Below are 21260 nucleotides of genomic sequence, written 5' to 3' on the forward strand. Positions count from 1 at the left end.
ATTTTTTTTCTTACCGCAGCAAAAGGGGAAAAGAACATTAAATTTCAGGCTTTGTTATTGGATGCTCACTGCAATTACCTTCTGGTGTGAAGTCTTGTTTTCCAGATCATGTAAGGGAATGTGTAGCCCTCTGAGTAAATCTGTGTTACTTTCCACTTCCTCTAAGACTTAGCCAAAATTACTGGAAATTGTTCCAATGTGTTTGCCAACACACTGTATTGTGCCCCAGTAACTGAGATTGTGCAGCTTTGATCTCAGACTGCACTAACTGATGAGAGAAGAACACTGGTTTTATTCAGAAAATAATGCTTAATACTTACAAGGAACCAATGCAGGTGTGAAATCTTTTTTTAAAGAATGAAGGAAGCACAATGATACATTTGTGACACACAAAGTCACTCCACAAGTGTTCCAGACAGCTCTGGTCAGCTTGATATTGCAGAATGACCCAGGAGCTGTAAACTGCTTCTGTCCCACTATTAATCTAGTATTGATTTATTTTGATTTGAATGGCAGAGCTTAGAAAACGCTGCATGAGAACGGCTGGACCAGCTATGATGGGTTTAAATATTGCAGTCAAGCACATGGTAAAAGAGCCCCAATATTTTCCTGAACTTCCCCACACATATGCAAAGTAGTTTTTAATTGCACTTTGCAATTAAAATTAGCATTTCGCTAATTTAAGAAAAGAATCATGTCTTGGCAAGAAGCATCTAAGGAACAGAAGAAGGGCTTCTTGCAAAACAACAACAGAAAGGAATAATTGGCTTCTCTCTAGGATTCAATATAAATTTTACTGAAACCAATAATACAAATACCAAAGAAATATATAAAAGCACATATAAAAGCACAAAAAAGTCATTTATTGTTTGATCCTACTGCTTCCAGAGACCAAGTGACAACCCCAACTGGCCCCCTCCCATCAAGACCCCGGGCTTCATATCCCACTCCCAAGGGACACAGTGCTAATGATTAAAGAGCACAATCAGCGTGGTTTGTGCTCTGATCAGTGAGTTTGGTTAAAAAGCCAAGACTTCTGATATGGGATCTGGGCTCCTTACCAGCCCTGGCAGAACTGTAAAGAACTTGATTATGTTCATTGTCACGTCAGGAAATGATATTTTTCTGCCTTAAAGCAAGAATGTAGGATGACCTCATGTGTAAAAAGTGTTATGAAGTGTAAAAAAAGTGTCAGGTCATTCAAAACACTCAGTGTTTGGTTTCTTGTAATATTACACAAAAAGGAAATGGTTGTTGCTGTCAAAGCTACCATGTATCATGTTAACAATTCTATTTTTGCACTTACTATTGGAGCCGGCCAGAGAGGATTTTTGTTGGTATTTCATCCCAAATCATTGGGAAAACCATGTCCAAAATTTGACTGAGACTGAAATGAAAAGTGATTTCCTTTGGAAAAGGCAAACCTTTCACTTAAATCCTGTGGCTAGTTCTGCTTCTGCTCTTGCAATCAGAACACGGAAAAGCTGCAAAGCAGCACGAATTTGGAGTAAATATGTTTTAAATATCGTAACTTTTTAAAGTGTAAATATTCCTCAGGCCTGAAGTAATGGAAAACCCTACTAGTACTGCTGAGTATTACTGCTGCTCTGGTAGGCACCTTCACCATGGCTATCAAAAGGATAAATGATTCAAGTTTCCTGATGCTCTGAAGATACCATGCAGTAATGGAGAGTATTTTTCTCTTTCTAAAACGACAAACAATTCTCCTTGTCCATTCTTTATTTAACTTATTTTTGCTGGTTTATACTCAGCCGTAGCAGGAATAGGTGGGTTGCAAACGTGTGGGCTGAGCACCACAGATACAGAGGAGGCAGAAGGACTGGCCCAGCCTCGCTGGCAGCAGCAAACCTCAGCCACCACTGATAATCACATCCTACATGAAAAGCCACACCTTTTTTTTTTCTGTGATAGTCACAGAACGAAGGACAAATAAAGCAGTCACAGCACCAGATTCCCACTCAGTTTTCATTCTTAATACGTGAAAGATCAGTGAGACAAAATGGGGCATATTCCTGCACTGCAGCTCAGCTCCCCTCCCACAGCAGGGAAGGACCACATGCATCACCACAGGCTTCACATGCAGCAGAACGTCCTGCTGAAAGCAAGACAATTGTTCTATTATTTGCTTCCTGATACGTATTATTGCCAAGAAGTTCAGCCTAAAAACCTGCCTGTTTTTCTCTTCTTTTATAACACAAAATATTCCACTTTCATCTAGCTGAACAATAGTAAGGTGTCTCATGCTTTAGATATCCTTATATCTCCCTTATTATGTATAAAACACATTCAAGAACCCGAGGAGTATTCTTAGTCACCAGAAGCTATTTTTAGTTTTTAAACTTCCTGCGGGTCAGTTTGGCTACAGAAGCAGCATCATTGCTCTTTCTTTGCTCTAAATTAACAACACAGCTCTGCAGAGTCAGACCTTGACCCTACAGTGCTGGGTACATGAATTTACCACTGTCTAAAACCCAAGCAGGAGTGAATCCCCAGTGAACATAAACATCAAAAGAGAACAGCCAGAGAAAAAAACAGATAATTCAACTCAGTAATGGTGTTTTGTCTATTTAAGCTCATCAACATTATTTCTGCAGGCTGAAATTTCTTTTTCCACAGACAGATGTAGTGTATTGTTTTATGTGATGTTTACAAACTTGATATATTTTCCTCAGGGTCTATTAATATTCTCAACTTCAACCAGTGAGGCATCTGCAAATTTCCTTATGAAGCTGTTTTCCTGTCCTTTGAGTTGGGAAGCTTCTTACATTTAGCTCTAATACTATTCCTTTCAGTGTCCCTGACACATTTTCAATTACATTTTGCCATGCTATCAGTTCAAATTTCACGTTCTAATTATAGCCACAAACACATCCATCCCAAACCAGCTCAGGGAAGGAGTGGTGACCAGCTTTCAAAACTTCCCTGAAACGCACAGGAGGCCAAATTAGATTATGACAGACATTTCCATGAGCTAAGCAACTTGGAGAGATTAACTTCTTAAAGAACAAGACCTTCCCAATCTTTCTGGCAGCCTCCCCAACCATAATACTGCATACTAAAGAAAATCTGAACTATTGACATACTCTGCTTTCAGCTTACTTAAATAATATTTGCCATACTTGTGCTCAATTAGTAGTGATATTTAAAAAGTAAATAATTGACATTATGTAAAAATACAAGGACATGAAAAATTCTGAGTGCAGTACCTAAAGTTTGCTACAGCTATTGTACTTCTTGGCCAAATACTATAGTTTGCTATTAAAAAAAAAAAATGGGAGGTTTAGGATTAATTACTTAATCCAGGGTTTTACAAATAAAAAAACCTTATAAGCCTGCCCAGCATTATCCATAAAATACAAAGAAAAAGAAGAGCCCTTATAGCAACGCTCTACGTTCAGTTCTAGGCAAAGGTATTCAGCATTTACAGATGAAAAATGTTCATGATTTGAAATTTTATCAGTGTCCCTGCTATAAACCACTCTAAGAAAAGACACCGTCTTGTTTCAAATGTTGGACCACTTCCAGTATCTGGCAAATTTTAACATGTATCCCTGGCTTGCCAAACATGAAAGCTAGCTGTCAAATTCCTCCCAGATATGATAAAGATGGCACTCAGGATTCAAACTCTCATTTATATAAAATAACACATACAAAAGGTTTTTAGACTTGATATGGCATGAAGTTTAAATTCTAGCCTGAAGCATCTTTGCTGTGAAACATTATTTTAAGTAGACAACCACAAGCAATTACTAAAGAATTAGAACTTATAGGCTATAAAATCCACTCTTCACCCCCAGAATATCACCCAGCTCCAGACTAGAAGGTCTGTGATAGGCAGCTGCGTGTTTGTACTGGGGATTTCACACAGACACTATCTGAACCGTGGACTTTATAAAGCAGTTGCTGACCTACAAACAAGCTGGATTGCTTGGTCCTAAATGAACTCCTTGAGACTTAAAATGATTAGTAATCCATTAGCACTGATAATGCTGTTTCCACAGTGACAGCTTAGTCAAGCTTGCAAAGTCCAATTTTTGATGCATTTGTCTTTGTTTCACTTTCTATCCACCTCAGAGTATTAAATTTGGTATCACTGAGCAGGTTTTCATTTCACCTGTTTTATAGAAAGAACCATCACATAGATTTTCCCATTAAAGAGTACTAAAGTGCCAGTTTAACTCAATCTTTTTCTATCTTTTTATTAAAAAACAAGGACAAAATTGACTGATATTAATCTTCAAGAAGCAAAAATTGCTCCTTAGCATATAAATTAAACACATAGTTCTTTCAGGGACTACAAATTTGCAAACAAAATTAATGGTAAAATGGAGCAAAACAGAGCTCTATGTTAGAACACTCAAAGAGATATTTCATGGTACATAAATGCTTTTTTTCAGTCTTTTCCCAAACAACAACACCTAGATGTACAGACACAGCCTCCTAAATACAGATCTTCCTGTACTTGCAACAGTTAAATTATAAATCAGCAGCAGCAGTAGCTGACTGAAGGCCTCCTTTCAGCAACAGTGCACTGCAGATAAGCCATATGGAACATGAAAAGTTTCCAAGTGCAACAATCCATCTGCATAATATCCTTCATAATCTTTTAGAAGTTCTTTAGGAAAAATATTATCTCCTACTCATAGTTTGCCAAGAAAAAAATGGCTTAACTCTGATTAGAATTAGTTTAATAAAAAGAATGGGGTTCTTTAGGTCTACCTGCCCATGTAGTATTGCAATTACAAATACTTCTTGTCCTGAATAGTTCTTTACTGCTTTAAAATTGGAAAGGATAACAGAACTATTTCAGAGTCTTGGTACTCAAGATAGCTTAGTGCTATCAAAACAGTAATTACAACACGAATGGCAACCATTCCCAAAGAAAATGTTTAGGAGATTCCAAGGATTTATGCTATTGTTAAAATACTGTTCACATGTAAGATTATGGGCACTGCCTACATCTCCCAGAACAAGCTCTAATACTTTTAATATTTGTATGGAACCACCACCTTGTTTTACCCACCCCAAAAATAAGCATACTGAATAGGACAACTGAAAGCAGGTATTCGAAAACACCAGCTGAGATCAGTGTGTGCAGCAAAAAGCAGAGAGTCTCCCCAAAAATAGGAAATAAAGTACAAGCAATTACATCTCTGTTTCTACTGAATTAAATACTGAGAATGCGGAACTTCCAGACACAGCTCTCATAACGTCACAATTCACGTTTCAAATACAGAACTTCTCAGCTGTGTCTCAACACAATACATTTAACATGTTTTTTCCTGCATAGCCTCCATTTAGTGCAAATTATTCAAAAGCCAGAGCACCTCTTTGAAGACTGTCCTGACTTAATGTGTAAATGCTGTACAGGAATCAGGGACAGTGAAATTTGAGTAAGCTTTATCGTGTCATTCTTGTCTAGAAACATTGGCTAGAGATTGGCTCTGGAATGCTTGGTTTTTTTTTCTTTTTAAAAAGTCATTGTAATCAACAAGTACTGAATTTTAAGTTATTTGCAAGAAAGAGTAGGGCTTTAAATGGTGCCAGTTTGTTACAGTTATAGAAGAGTTTACAGGGGGACAATGTGCAACAGCTAAAAAATCTTTACAACATTCCCAAAATATTTGGGAGTTGTTAATTAAAAATGTATTATTCACTTCCTGTTAAAATTACCTAGTATTTCCAGTAAAACATAAAATTTAAGTTAAAATTCACCCTACTGCCAATTTTACTAACTTGCCTGGCATTCCACAAGTCTACTCTATGAATTACAAGGCTCCCATATGAAACATCACATCAGTGATATGACATAAGATATCCCAGAAAAACCCTGGTAAGTCAGTGAATGAACTGGATGTGTACTTGTTTACAAGTATTGTGAAGAATGATATTTCACAAGTGTGTCACGTGTCACATGTCAGTGACGTGTGGGTCACACGTCACAGTGAACAAGCCTCAGATCCCTGAGCCTTCTGCTGCACAAGCACCACCAGCTCATGGCCCAAACATGAAGATTATTCAAAAGCAATACACTAAAACTGCAGACCTGCTGAGGTCCAAAGGGCAGGGAGCAGTGAAGCACTGGAGCTGACCCTCCCCTCCTTTGGGCAGTTCATGCTCAGCAGTGCCTGAGGAACAGGGATGATCAAGAAGCAGCACTGCTGCTGTCCCTCCTGCAAGGTGGTTAATCCCTGGCAGAAGACACAACCAAACCCACCAGCCTGGAAGTCAAAAACTGGGATTATGTTAGGTGTCCACTGAAATCAAGCCCACCACATAAAGAACTGTCCTTTATCTAGCTGTAGTTGCAGGAGATGCTTTGTTCTGGGTCTATTCTTTCCATGCACAGCTTGTGTAAAGTCACTCTCTCTTGATTAACAGATGCCATGGGCTTCACTTTGAAATTGCAAAGTAAAAATATACTTTTCTGTCACTACAGAATTTCAAAGGCACCAAATTCTGCAGCAACACAAGGGCTGCAGCATACACGAGACCAGCACAGCTTGAAGAACTTGTTCATACAGTAATTATGTCTTTGTGTGATTGCCTGCATGAACTCCAGCACTAACAAGCAATGAGCTGTTGCGGATTTTCTTGGAGTCAATTTTCAATCCTGCTTAACACGATGTCTCCAGAACAGCTAAACCCAGACCTGAATCTCTGACAAGCATTTCCAGAGCAGGGGGTGTGAGAACTGGACGTTGTGTGTCTGCCCTATAAATTTCAAAAATAAAAACGTTCCATGTTAGGAACACGGAGCAGAATCAGCTGGAAAAACATCGCTTGCGCAGCTGGGAAAAAAACCCAAAGTCTCAGACAAAGGAGAATCCAATCCCTGCCTATTGCAGGGCTGATTCTGCAGAGATTTTTCGTAGACAGAGCACACAAAAGCTCTGTACCCGTATTTGACACGGATTTAGGATTCTGGCCCTCCCAGCAGCACAGCCTCCAGAGGAGCACCCGATCCAATCTGAGATTGTAATGATGCACAGCCAAGTCAGCTGCCACTCATCACTCAGCTTTTTCTGGTAGTTCATTAAAAATGAGAACATCACAGCAAATTTCAGTTCACAGCTTTAAAGTCGTGTCACTGGTGTAACTGTGACAGGGCTGGCATAGGACACAGAGCACCCTGAACTGCAGCTCCATAAAACCACTGCTGGCAATACAGCACTCAAGTACAGTCATTATTAGCAAGACTTCAGAAACTGCTATAAAAAGATGCATTCTAGACAAACTTCAGATATCTATATGCTGTAAGTAGTGACTAAATCTGGAATTCATCAAAATTCAGAATACCAGCAGAGCATGGTAAATTTAAAGCACCGGCACTGTTTTAAAGAGGTAGAAGAAATAACATATTCTAACCCTAAAACACTAAATTTATTCACTGCTTTAGAGAAAAGGGAAGTACAGCTTTGGATTATTTGCAGGCAAACCAAAGCTGCTTAAAAAAAAAAAAAAAAAAAAACCACCAGCAAAAAGTAAGTCTATCTTACTTCTGAAAATTCTTTATATATCACCAAAGAAGGAATGCAAAACAGCATTAACTCAGAACAAAAACTTTTTGCAGTATTGTCAGCTTGCTTAAAGTCACCAATGATCTGACATTTTGAAATAAATAAATAAAGAGGGACATTAGTCATCTGTATGTCCAAAGCAATTTCAGCACAGCCAAAGAATTAAAATAATATTGAGTAAAACAGTATTACCAAATGTGAGATACAGAAACATTAATGATAACAGTAAACAGCTCAAAAAAAATTACTGTGGGAATTTAGTGCTGAATTTAATCTCCCAAACTAAAAAGAGGAGGAGAGAGAAATAAGAGACAAAAACATCATCATGTGTGGCAACTGTTCTGTTCAGCACAAAATACACAGTTGCCTTCTGCCACAATATTGAAAATAAATATTTGCTGCCTTGACCACATTATAAATTTTTCAAGGTAGTTGTTTCTTCCTAAACCATGAGTGGGAACTAAAACCCCTAGCTATAACCTGTTTGTAAGTCAAGTTTATAGCAAACACTTTTACCAGAAAAAAAAAAGATTCAAACCACTGTACACAGACACATAAAAATATACATATACACATATATATACACACATACATAGATATAAAAGCTTTTGATGACTCATTCCAGACCACTTCAGTTTTCAAGCACTTTCCCTCTTTTTAAGGTAAGCTAGAAGAAAATTTTAGTCCTTAACCATACATAAATCCTCCTCAATCACCTCCTTAAAATGCCTCAAAGGTATTTGTGTGCCATCTCAAATTATTTGAAATGTTATATGCAGTATAATTACATTTACATAATCATTTAGCAAATCAAGCCCAATAATGCCTACATTTTCTCAGCATCACAGGCAGATTACCAAGGCTTTTCCTTCCTTCACTGAAATAATTTTTAAGCTTCTTCCTTCTTTTAAATGTGCACCACTTATTCCCACAGTGTTTGGAGACCAAATCAAATGGTTTGAACTACAGGAATACAGAATACCACAACCATTACATGCTCTTCTATCAGCCCAAAGCTTTTTTCTTTTTTCTTTCTTTATTCCTCCATATTTTCCTCACTTCTGGCAGTTCTCCATCTATCAAATACCCAGGAATGCAAAACAATGTTAGCACATCACAGCCTCCCTCCAACCTCCAGTGTGTGTTTAACCATTCCTGGTGCTGCCTCACACTCCTGTAAAGCTGTGCTGATATTTCACGTAAATTTGGAGGTTTTAGTCACCTACATTCAGCATTTTCTTGGTTGCAGGGCATTTTCTTAAAAGTAAACACAAAAACTTACGGTGTAGCTTGTGTTCTAAAACATTTCAAATATTTTTTAAGAATTTGACCCAATTTCCACCATCTTACTTTTGAGCTTTGAATAGCAAAATACGGAAGCCCAAATTGCTTTGCAAATCCTTATCTAGATCGGATACACCAGGTATCCACCAAGGAAGGAAATAAGATCAATTAACTGAAGGTCATTCTCATCTAATTTTGTATGTGTGCATCCAAGTATATATTTAGATACAATTCCCAGATCTTCATTTTCATATGAAGTCAACCCAAATTTAAAAAAAAAAAAAGAAGCAATGAACCAATTCAAGTGCTACCAAAACAAACTACTACACACCAACAACAGTTCAAAATACACATTGGTTATTCCCAGCCTGGAAAAGAAGCAATGCTGGGAGGTGGAGAAAGCTGGATGAAAAACAAAACCAGAGAGCTTTTGGTTTATAAACACAGTGTTTCAACACCAACTTTTCTGTTTATGCTCCCTACACTGTTACACTTGTCTCTTGGCATATGCTCCATCTGGCTGGGGAGATGCATCTGCTTCTTCCTGCTGCAGGCTCTCCACGTGCAGCTGAGCTCTCCGCGCTCACTCGGAGCCAGGAGCCAACAATCCCATCTCTGATCCCAGAGATGCTCCTGACTACACAATGTGCACTGCTCCTCTAACAGCTCTATTAAAATTTTATGAAAAGGCAGAGATGAAGTGTATTTTAATGCAAGAAAACAGCTGATTACAGCAGAAGATTCAACTGGCTTGTGGAGCCAGCTGAAAGCAGCAGCAGGGTCATTTACCTGCTTTGTGTGAACCGTGACTCTCACACCAAGCCATCACAAATGTTACTCCCCATTACAGTCACCAATTCCCAGGGTAAGATATTTAATACAAGCATCCAAATCACTTGCTGGAATTTACACCAGAGCAGAACTTCCACAAGAATGAGTATGATTGCAATAATTACGTGCCATAGTTTAAGAGTGATTTTTTTTTGTGCTGTCTAGTTACAATTTTTATTGCAGATCATTACCTATTTCAAGGACAGCTGTCAATATCTGGGGTATAACCTAAGCCTTATTCAGCACATTGCACTACACTGAAAACAGCATTAAACTACAGCACAGGAGAGGCTCATTAACTGACACCCACCCGGAATTCTCCTGGGCACAGATGCCAACTGGGAAAGTAGGTCACGTTTTACACAGGCTCCTAAAAATCAAATCACCTCAGCCTGATGAGGTGAGATAAGGAACAAGCAAAACTCACCATGGCCAAGTGTAGGTGAAATAAACCCTGGTTTGCTGTATCAGTCAAGGAAAATTAAAACATGGGAAAAAGATAAAAAGCTGAGCTGAACAGGCAGGAAGAGCCATGTTCAGCCCTTGACTCCCAGGAGAAGCGAGGCTGGGAAAGAGGGAACAACTGTGCAACTGCTGCTCTCTGGGGCCTTCTTGAGGGGCACAAGGACCCAAAATGGAAGTGATATCTTATTGTAAATAACCTGCAATAATCTTAACATCCTGCACTAAAGAAAATATACAACTGCCTGTTCATCTCCCTCTTTTCCTTTGGATTTAAAAACAATGAATGCTCAAGGTCTCACATTGTCTTTTACACATTAGAACATTTTGTTGACCATATGGATACAGAATCCTGATAAAACCTGAAATTCTTCCCATTTTACTCTGCAGAAATACTTCTTTCTTCAGGAAAAATAATTACTTGTCAAGAATAATCTGTTACAGAAAAAAAGTCCATGAACATTAAAGCATCAAATCCTTTAACACCTACAGCAAGTTCCTCAAATCACAGACAGCACTTCAGTGTAACAATCTGCAACTGTGCCATTGTAAAACCAAATACATGATCCCAGTATTTCACGAATTCAAAGCACACACTGGATAAAAATTTCCCTCTTTTGAATACCTCTATATGGTCCACCTATGCTGTGCAAGAGCACTACCTTCCACTGCAGTAACCTCATAAAAGAACAGGTACAGGACAGCAACAGATCATTCCCATCTACAGTAACATGTTCAGTGAAAGACATGAGTGCATGCATAAAAAAAAATTCTAATATTCATTTAAGATGCCAGTGCTCTTCCTCCCACTATGTTTTCACAAACATTCCAGAAGCAACAGAAGACACCAAGCTCTGGGCATATGAAAGCAATTCCTATGCCAAAACTGAGCAGGAGACAACTACAAGGGGAAGATGTCTCATCGATTTTACTTAATCATTTACAACATTGCCATCTACCCAATACAAAATAAGCAGCAGCAGATTTGCTTCTTCCCTTACCCAGTTTCTGTGGTATTACCTTTTCCTTCCAGGCCAGGAAAACCCACCCCCCTGTCATGCCCATCAGGACCACAGTGGGTCCACAATGGCTCCACAATGAGCTATGGCACAATAAATGCCATTTGTCACATTCAAGGAGGTAAGTGAATTACTAAAATAAGATCTATACATCAGCTATAACTCCATAAAATGGAATTACTTATTATAATTCAGTTTAGTATGAATTTGACAGATTTTAGGTGCTTTTCTGCAGTAATTTTCATTTGCTCAAATAGAATTTCAATGTCATTACAATAAAGAGAAGTCATTTTACATTGTTCTTTTAGCAAATTTCCAAAATGCTGGTGATGTCACTAAATATCTATCCCACTCCAAGCACCCATCAATCCAGAAAGAAAAAATCCAAAAACATTTCACAACCAGGCTAAAGAGCACACAGGACTAATCAGAAGAGATAGAAGGATGCATTCCTAAATTACACTATATTTGGAAAAATGGGAATAAAGTCCCACATTCCACACTAGCATTAAACATTAAAACCAGAGAGGAAAATTAGGAAGAATCTGCAGATGAGTCCTTGCATGATCCCCCATAGCACATCTGCCCTTGGGTGCTAAGTGCACTTGTAATGTACCTCTCATGGGTCAAGCTCTTGACCCTGGTAAAAAACCCACAAGAACCCAAAAAAGCAGCCTTGCATAGAATTATTCTGGCAGAGGTCCTTAGTCCTTGTGATGTGAAGAAGCACCATTACCACGAGCCACAACACAAAGAGGCCCTGCATGCAGAACAAAACCCAGCTGAACTTGCATCCCTGTCTCAAATCCATGTCTGTCACAATCCAAAGCTCATTCTGCAGGAATTAGGTTTTCCCCTCCTCTCCAGTGGCTATCCCTTATTTATGCTAATCCAATGACTAAGCCTTCAACTCCTCATGCCTTGTATTATCCCTCTCTTTAGAACTCAGTGCTGAAGACAGAATTTGGGGAGGGTTTTTTCTGATCATAAAAGACAGCTGACAAATTAGCAAAGAATTCTCTCAAAGAAATACAGTATCTCCGTTTTGTCAATCTGATTTTTTGCCTGCACACTCATGTACAAGATCAGCCAGTACCATCCCTGTACTCCCATCCCCTTGGCAATAGGCTCTTCAGCTATTCAAGGCTAATCATTATTCTGAAATCATTCCTAAAAAGCAAAGCATTTGTTCAAAGACAACTTCAGAATTTAAATTAAACCCTTAAGTCAGCCACCTGTTTTGGTCTATTTACAGGACTACTGGAGACATGCTCTGAAATGCAGTTACAGTACATCAAGGCTCCAATTGCCAAGAAAATCCTTGAATTCTACTGCACCTAATTTAGAAATTATGTACTGAAAAGAGTTTCTATTTAAAGCTCAAGCATTATAAAAGTAGATGAAACCAATACCTTGGAGTAAATATATTCCTGTTATTCTATTACTGCAGTCATTCTGCTGCTATTTTAATTGACAGTCACTGGACAACAAATTCAATTAAGTTCATTTATTCCACAGATTCTCTTTTTTTGGCTTTTTTTTTTTTTTTGGCTGAACAAGGGGCAGCAGAGGTGGTGGCTGATTTAATCCATATTCAAGATATGACAGGTAAAGTGGCTACTACCTCAGAGGAGAAAAAGGACCAACTATAATTGTCTGTTAGGCTGAGGGCACTCTTCTGACCTTCCTCTCCTACTCAGTCAATTTTTTCTCCCCATTAAAACCTTGAACATTTCTCCCCCTCCTTCCCCAGAAAAACAACCATTTTTCACACCTCTATTTCCACTGCCAAATGTGATTGAAATCAAACATGTTTCCCAGAAACTGGCAGGGGGTGGAGGGCAGATGGGAAAACAACATGGCTGTAAAGACAAGTTATTGCCTTGGAAAAACCAGACTAAAAGCAGTAGTTTACATTTTATAACACAATATTAAATAACTTTAAAACATTTGGTTAAAAGATCTTAAAATACTCTACACTGTTTTATATTTTAATTATGAAGGAGATAGGAAGACAGGCGTGTCTTTTCAAATTGTTACCTCAACGATATCTGAGTTGGTTCTGCTTTCGTGGGGCTCGTTGTATTCTGTGTATTTTAGTAGAACTTTGTCCATGTCAGTGCTGGCATACTGAAAGAGTTTGTTAGAGCTGTTAAAAATGATGAGTGCTATTTCACAGTCACAGAGCACACTCAACTCATAGGCCTTCTTCATTAATCCAAACTTCCTCTTTGTAAAGGTGACCTAGAGAAGAAAGAATAATGATTGATTTATTTTTTTAAAACATGTGACAGGTTTGAAGGAAAATAATCAAGGAATACACCAACTGAGCCTTCACCATTTAGTCCTGCTATCACATGCAGCTTAACACAAGAACTGCCTATAATAAATATCTGGTGCCAATTTTAGAGCCCAATGTTCTCTATTAGACTAAGTTAAACAATTACACATCCCCAACTCTTCCACTGATAAATAACTACCAAGCAGAGCTAAATTTTAGTTAGAGTTTTAGCTGGAATAGGGCAATTCAGCCTTATTTCCTCTGTTCAACAGACTGACTTTCCAGGTATCACAATATTTTCTTCTGTGGTACTTACAACCTTAATTATAATAAAATCAAAGAAAACAGAACAATCAATGGAACTACACTGTTACTAAGCACTAAGATTTCTAACAATGCAAAGCAAAGAAAAACTGCTATTTTGTTGCTATTAAGACTTCTAATCAGATTCACTTATAATTTGACTTGGAAACATCAGGACACAACAGTTCTGTCCAGTCAGAACTGCTGTGGGGAAACAAATCCATTACAGACCATCACACAGGAGCATTTGCCCAGCAGGGAAGGAGCAAACAGTTATGGAAGTTACCACCAGTTATGATTTAAAAAGTTGAAAAAATTATTCCTTTCACATGACAGCAGCTCAGGATACAAAAGTGTCAATGCATTACAATTCCAAGGCTGAGCCTCTGTGACAGGTGAGTGATCCACACACCCCACGTCCAACAGACAACAGAAAATGAGCTTTTGCAAGAGAGGAATGAAGTAAGACACAAGAAACAATCAAACCTGTTTTCTTGGTTTCTGTAGTTTAATTACCAAGTCGTACATCAAGTTTTTGGGAAAATGGATGGGAAACTTCTGTACATCTACACCTGAAGGCTTTTTCCTCCTCATTATCTCACACATATTCCTTTCTTAATACCATTAATAATCCAAAATATATCCCAGTCTTCCCACCACGTTAACAGTCTCAGAGGATACACAGATCCAGTGTTGTTCTTCTGACACACACAAAGGTTATTACCTGAGTATGAGCAGTATGGGGTGGCACTACTGTTTAATGTGTATCAGGAAAAAGGCCTCATAAACAAAATGTGTGTGTGCTGTGTCACCTGGAGAAGTCCTCAGACACAAGAATGAAGGTTTGAATGAAGGTTTATTGCCACTGAGGACCAGCAGCATCCTGGACAAGAGCTCCTCATTTCTTTACTGGAATTTTCTCTTTCTCACCTCCTGCAGGGCTGCCTCACTTGTGAGAGTCTCAGCTGGCTGCAGCTTCTCCCTTGGTGCTTGGACAGTGCTTAGCACAAACCCCTCTACCACAGCACTCCCAGCCTTACTTCAATGCACACAGATTATTTTAAACTCAGTTTTCATTTCAGAACCCAAAAGCAGGCTTGGCTCTGTATATTCCTTCTTTTTTTTCCCTTCCATTTAGGACTACATCAAACCCAAAAAATATGTCTCTTTATTGCAGGTAAATCATTTCCCCAGCATTATTTTAATATTGCTTAGCAAAAAAAAAGTGTGAGGAGGAGACAGCAAAGGCAGCAAGATTGAGCTCCTTTGATATCTAATTTACTGCACTGGAGTCTCTTCAGCTTAATGAAGATAAATGTCCTACAGCTCATTCAAGCTGATAAAGCTGCTTAATTAATAATACAATGACAGTCTCATGACAATCATAATCCCCCCGAGGAATGGTCTATATATTCTGTTTTGAGCTCACATACAATCCCATCAGAAATAAGATGCTTCTAACAAAACAGTAGTTTTCCTTCCCACACAAGTTATGTGAACTTGCTTTGCAGGCAAAGCTCTGTCCCATTCTGCTTATATTTTCAAACAAAAAAGAAATCTAAACCTCCAACTAAGCATCCAACCAGGACATCACAGGCATGACCATGGGTGACCTGCTCACCAGCCATACAAAACCTGACAGGACACAGCTGAACCACACTTTCTGTTCCAAACAAACCCTGAATGCCCTCCTTATCTGGGTCAATTAAAAAAAATCTCCAAGTAAATACTTTATAAATGCCCAGTGCATCAGGGCATTATGATATGTTAAAATTCTATATCCTGGCTACCAAAACCACAGGACACCAGCAAGGATAAAGGCCATTGATACCTTTATATATAAAAAGTAGGATTTCACTAACAAAAACTACTTAATCTCTCTAAAACCTTTAAAAACAAGATGCAGTGTGTTTTCATCTGAGTTTCCAAAAAAAAAGGATAAGATAAGCCTAATTCTACTTTTAAGTTAGAGGCTAAATCCTCTTCCTCATCACCACACAGCCCAAAAAGGTGCTGGCCAAGAACCTGGCAGAAACAAAGCTAGAATCTCCCTATTTTGCTTCAGCCACAGCAATGGTGTAAGTGGTCTAAAATTTTATACAAATGCACTGATTCTCTTCCTTTCCATTGTTTCATTCTGAACAATGGGATGGGGATTCAAAAGAAAAAAACAATTCCTCCTGAAAAAAAAATCCACCTCACCAAAGTCAGGGCAGAAGTGTAATGCTATTTGTTTCTCAAGCAAGGACAAAACCAAGGTTGCCCAACTTAATTCAGATTCATTAAAAAAAAAAAAAGGAATAAGAGGATCAACTGCCACCTCTTCCATGTGCTTTAAGTTGTAGAGCAAGATCTGAAAAGAACTGAAGTCATTAATTCATCTACTTTTACTATGTGTACTTAAGACATTTATCTACATCAAACATAAAGTCACTGGGTGATTAAAGTTGTTCAAACACAATACTTGGCTTTCTCCCAAACTCCAATAATACTTTTCTTGCTATATATAGACTTCTCAGAGTTTACATTGCTTTAAAGCGATACAGGGAGAAAAACAACCCTGATTTCACCAACAAAACAATGGGCTCTGAGCTGATGTGTCAGCAGCAAGAGTCCCATGGAATTCTGACACTACCCCGACGTCAAGCTGCTGCTCAGAGGCTGAAAAAGGAAATCAAACAGCAGGAAGGGAACAGAACAAAACAGCAGTGCACCAATAAGTCCAGATTTTGCCTGCATCCTGAATTCTGGGTCCCTTGGCCATCAAAAGTAATGGAGCAATACTCCAGAAGGTTGAGGGAAAAGGAGCAAAAGGTGTGGAACAAATCCTGTATTAAAACAACTGCGCAAGCAAGGCAGCTATAGCCTGAAAAAAACTTATTTTAAGAGAAAATAAGCAAATGTGGACAGACTCTAGATAGGGAATCACTGTTGCCTCTTCCATAGAAGAGCTAAATAATTGGCAGAACCATAACAAAGGGTAAATAAAATGGTGTTTCTTGAAACAACAGGCAAGAGACCTATAGGAAATTCCAGACAGAAGATGTAAATGCTGCAAAGTTATAAGGGCTCAAAGGATAACTGAACAACTTCACTGGTGAGGGGTGGGGAAAACAAACAAAAAAATCCATTAATGGTTACTAAATATACGGAAACCACATCCAGCTCAGGAAATCCCTGAGCTAAGAATAGTTGAAAGCTGGAAGAGGATTACAGGGTCGTGTACCATGTGCATCTCCAGCCCACACGTATTTGCTCATGACCATCACTGGACAAAAGTTCTTGGCCCAGCAGCACCTTTGGCCTCAGCCACCAGCACTGCTCTTAAAGACCTGAAGTCATTCCTGTAATGATTTGCCTTCAAAATGATAGATAGCTTCCAGTTATCCCACTATATATTTCAGTATCCAATTAAAATTTTATTTTGTATCTCATGTAGCAATTTAGAAATTAAGAGGAAACATTACTACAAGAGTCATCAACTTCTGGCACTTTTCAGGTTTACAGGGCACCTCTCTGCTAGGGCACAAGCAGCCCAGTGAGCAGCTTTCCCCAAAACATTCATTCTGAGCTCTCCTCCCTTCTGACTGACAATTTTTAAAGACTGTTGTGGCAAATAGCTCTTACAAGAAATAGAAATCGATAGAAATCTTTTAAATAGAATGATAACAGAATTTGTTATTATATCCAAAGCACAGTAGATACTACCCACAGCTACCTCAAACTCCTCTGTCAAAGTGCTACAGAAAATGCCTTTCCTAGATCCTTCCTGAATTTCTCATCCTTTCTCTGTCTCCAGTATAAGTGTTTCTAGTAGTTATCAGATCAAGTTGTGTCTGTTTAAAAACACCCCTCCACTCTACTGGTAAGGTACCATTTAACAGCAGTTTTAAATTTTAAGTAGTAAGAGTTATTACTTATAAATAATTTTTTTTCCTCGAACAGTCATAAAATCATTGAGATTTGTTATTCATATTCTGGCAAGGGCACGTGTGGATACATGAAGACAAAGCTCAGCTTTAGAACAGTGAATTAGGATGAATGTATTCAAACTTTCCATTAATTTTTACAATTACTGATGGACCTGTTCATGCAGACTTCTTATTGCTCACCTGCCTATTCCGTTCATCCATTATTCTTGTGATCTGTATTTTCTTCCTCCCCATTTTGCCTCTTCTTTCTTTTGCTTAGCAATCCAGAAATAAACTAATCCAAGAAATGTCTCTCTTCAGTGTTCTAACACATGATACAGTTTTCTTTTACTTTGTCTTCAGCTTGAGAAACGGTTCCTACTTCTTCTTATAAGCACCTAAAAGAAATTGAAAATATTAATGTACAAATTACTAAAAAGGAAGTATCATTAAAAACCCATAGAGCCAAAAAACATGTGCATCATGAAATTCCAGTGAGAAATCAAGTGTTTTTATTAGTAAAGTATTATACTACACACTCTCTTCCAATTCAACTCCAACTGGTTTGCTGCATTCTACCTACAAACCACAGACTTACAATGACCAATAATTTCACACACTTCCAAATTAATGCCTTAAAAAAACAATTGTCAAAAGGGTGGTGCTCATTACTCTAAGTTTTAGGCCTTTAGTTATCTGAGGTTTCACACATTTACAAGTTTTGGTGAACTCTATTCAATATTTTAGGAGACCTTTTAAAGAAACATTTTGTGTTGCTTGTTTCCTCTTGTAAAATTATCACAAAAATAACAAAACAAAGCCATGAGAATATCAAGTTTCTGTTGCTGAGCCAAATTACATCTCCTTTTGTGAGCCAATTCTTGAGGTTCCAGTGGGAAACAAGAGCGAGAAGGAAAGAGGGACTCTCTACTTAAAAAGAGACCAGAGAAAACAGTTTTGCAAGAAAACTATTTCATGGTTACCAAGACACCAAGGAAGGCCTGAGACCTGACAGTTCCTCTCTCTCCATAACCTGTAAATACCATTTGCAGCCCAGTACCTGTTTCATTGTTAAATTGCTCACCAAGACAAATGTGCAGGAAACCTAAAAAGCCAGTGTGCCACCACGTCTAAATCTGCATTCAGCTATCTGATATTTAACAAACTTCAAATGTATTTTCAGTAAAAAAAATTGCTAAGCCATATTTTAGACATACTGCTTGAACTGTAGGATGACATTAGTTGAAGAAAAGCAGAGAACAATTTAAATTCAATGGCCTCTAGAACATAAAGCGTATACTAGGATGTATAAATATGAAATAGGTATACCTTTTTGATCTTATTACCACCCAATATTCATTCAAAGGGGTAAAACCAGCCCCAATATCAGCTGATAACCTCTCTAACTTCCCAACCCAACATATCTTCTGAAGTCAAGCCTTGCATATTTTAATCTGGGTGTCACCACGCCATGTCCTTGAGGCCATGTGTAGAAAGTGGTGCAACCACATCACCCTCAGACAGTTAATGAGCACAGACAGCAAGAGGCGATTAGTCACAGGCTGCACTTCACAATACATTCAATTTACACCGAGGAAACAGACATGATGTTCTTGGGAGAAAAAAAACAGAGGTGGAGGAACATCACAAAATGAAGGGATGTCATTTTCTATTTACCTGACAGCAACAAAGGACTGCTTAAAAAAAAAAAATCACAAAATGCCCAAGAGTATTTAGAAATATTATTTCATAAAATTTAAAATCAAATCAACACACAGTTTGATGTCCAGTGGTCTAAAGAATATGCACTAAACACGGTCTATAAAGGAAAACATTTGGAAAACATCCATCAACACTGCGCTGCTTTTGTTTTCTTCATGGAAAAGGATTTCTTCCAAGGTGCTGCTAAGAAGGTGATTAACAGCCAGTGAAGACCAGATGAACCAGCCTCTACACAACCAGCAGCACACAGGGAATATCTTCCAGGGAAACAACAGTTGGCATATCGATTTATCCCACTTTTGTTTAAAATAAAATTTCTCAGCTCATGCTATGATCACACACTAAATTTAGTTCTGGAAAAATCTGGTTGCATCCCTTGAACATACCTAATCAAGGGATCTCTAACCAGCTCTTAAAATTTGTTTTCTCCTTCATGTGTGGCTTCATTTTTTAAACTTACCAGGTATTACTGAAACAGTTCTTTGAATACAGAATTCCCAGAGTCCTTCCTCTGCTTTTAAAAGCGCCTCCCTATCATCACTAGTACACAGAAATGGCCACCACACGAGGCCAAAGATCCATCTGGATCATCGCTGGCTACTAGCAGATATCACTAGGATGGTCAAGGAAGAACACAGGGATACAATAATAAAAATATAAACCACATATTTAATGGTTTTTGAATCAGGAACTTCTGCAACACATACTCAAAATCAAGTCTACGTGGTGAATAAAATAAGGAACTCCAGAGAAGAGGAAGAGAAGAAGATAAATAGGATATGAGATTATGCAATACATATACTAAAGAAAACAAAATAAGAGATGCACAAATGTTTTGTATGAGCTAACGGAAGGCACAGTAGCAGGGAAGCACTGTTATCTGCTCTGTGCACTGTCACACAAAGTGAAATGGAAACAGTAATTTTCACCAACATCTCATTACAGCTTTAGGGTGTCATTTCAGGTCTTTTACAATGCTCCATTCGGCACAAGAGCCTCAAGCTATTTCCCATTTATGACAGTTCATTGTTCCCTCTCATCGCAGGTCTGACTTTTTTCAACCTTCAACACTTGTATCACTCAGGAATTCCCAATTTCCATTTCCCTGTGTGTCCAGCCCGGGTCTGGGCTCTCCTCCCTCTCCCACAGGTTGCTGTGGACACCAGACCCTGCCTGGGAACTGCATTCTCCAGAGGCAGCCCAGCTCCGGGATGCAGCATCCCTGCCGTTCTCCAGTCCCACACAAGGTGATTTTCAAAGCCCAGAACTGAAACAAGAGTTTGTCTTGAGCTCAGGGCAGAAAGGACCTTAACACAGCTGCAAAATCAGAGAAAACTGAGCAGTAAAAAGGCACTTTCCATGCATGCCAATGGGAAGTTACTGCCAGTGACAAAGGCATGTCACATTTCTAATGAGAAGGATGACTCTTCCTTTTACTCATCCTTGATCATGTCACAGATGTGGTTTTGTTTTCTATCCTGATTAGCAACTAAACTATGTAAGATAAGACATAAGACTGGGTCCAACATAGGGTTCCATCCAAAATGTAACAGTAATGTAAATGTAGCAAAGTTTTCATTTTGTTAAATCATAGTTGCATTACAAACATACATTAGGTGAAGTTCTTCACAAAGCCACTTCATCTAGATTATCAACGTACTTTTGCTCAAATAAAGGAAAACCTGCTGATATACAAATGAAGATCAACCCATATTTATATCTGAGGGTAAATATGAAATTAACACGAAGTAACCTTGATGAAGGTAATGTTCTAGTTCCTTAAGTGACAGAATCCAATCACGGCTACCAATCACATTACTTGCATAGGCACACAGAAGCAAAAATTAGTTTGTCTTAAAGAAGGACCTCAGGCATCTATTAAACAAAATAATTCGAGTAAGAAGAG

At 38.4% G+C, this 21260-nt stretch overlaps 1 protein-coding gene across 4 annotated transcripts in view; it reads right to left on the reverse strand.

Moving 5' to 3' along the window:
• Nucleotides 1–21260, reverse strand: part of MEF2A (myocyte enhancer factor 2A) — an 81069-nt gene that overhangs the window by 29246 nt on the left and 30563 nt on the right. For all 4 annotated transcript variants that reach the window (XM_063412974.1, XM_063412971.1, XM_063412972.1 and 1 more), the window contains exons 2-3: nucleotides 17834–18030; nucleotides 13178–13381 (exon numbers count right to left, since the gene is read on the reverse strand). In XM_063412974.1, the coding sequence (XP_063269044.1) occupies nucleotides 13178–13381; nucleotides 17834–17887 (258 nt within the window). In that variant the 5' untranslated portion in view covers nucleotides 17888–18030. The remainder of the gene's footprint in view (nucleotides 1–13177; nucleotides 13382–17833; nucleotides 18031–21260) is intronic.

The sequence above is a fragment of the Prinia subflava genome, chromosome 15 (genome assembly GCF_021018805.1).
Source record: "Prinia subflava isolate CZ2003 ecotype Zambia chromosome 15, Cam_Psub_1.2, whole genome shotgun sequence".
Classification (NCBI taxonomy): Eukaryota; Metazoa; Chordata; class Aves; order Passeriformes; family Cisticolidae; genus Prinia; species Prinia subflava.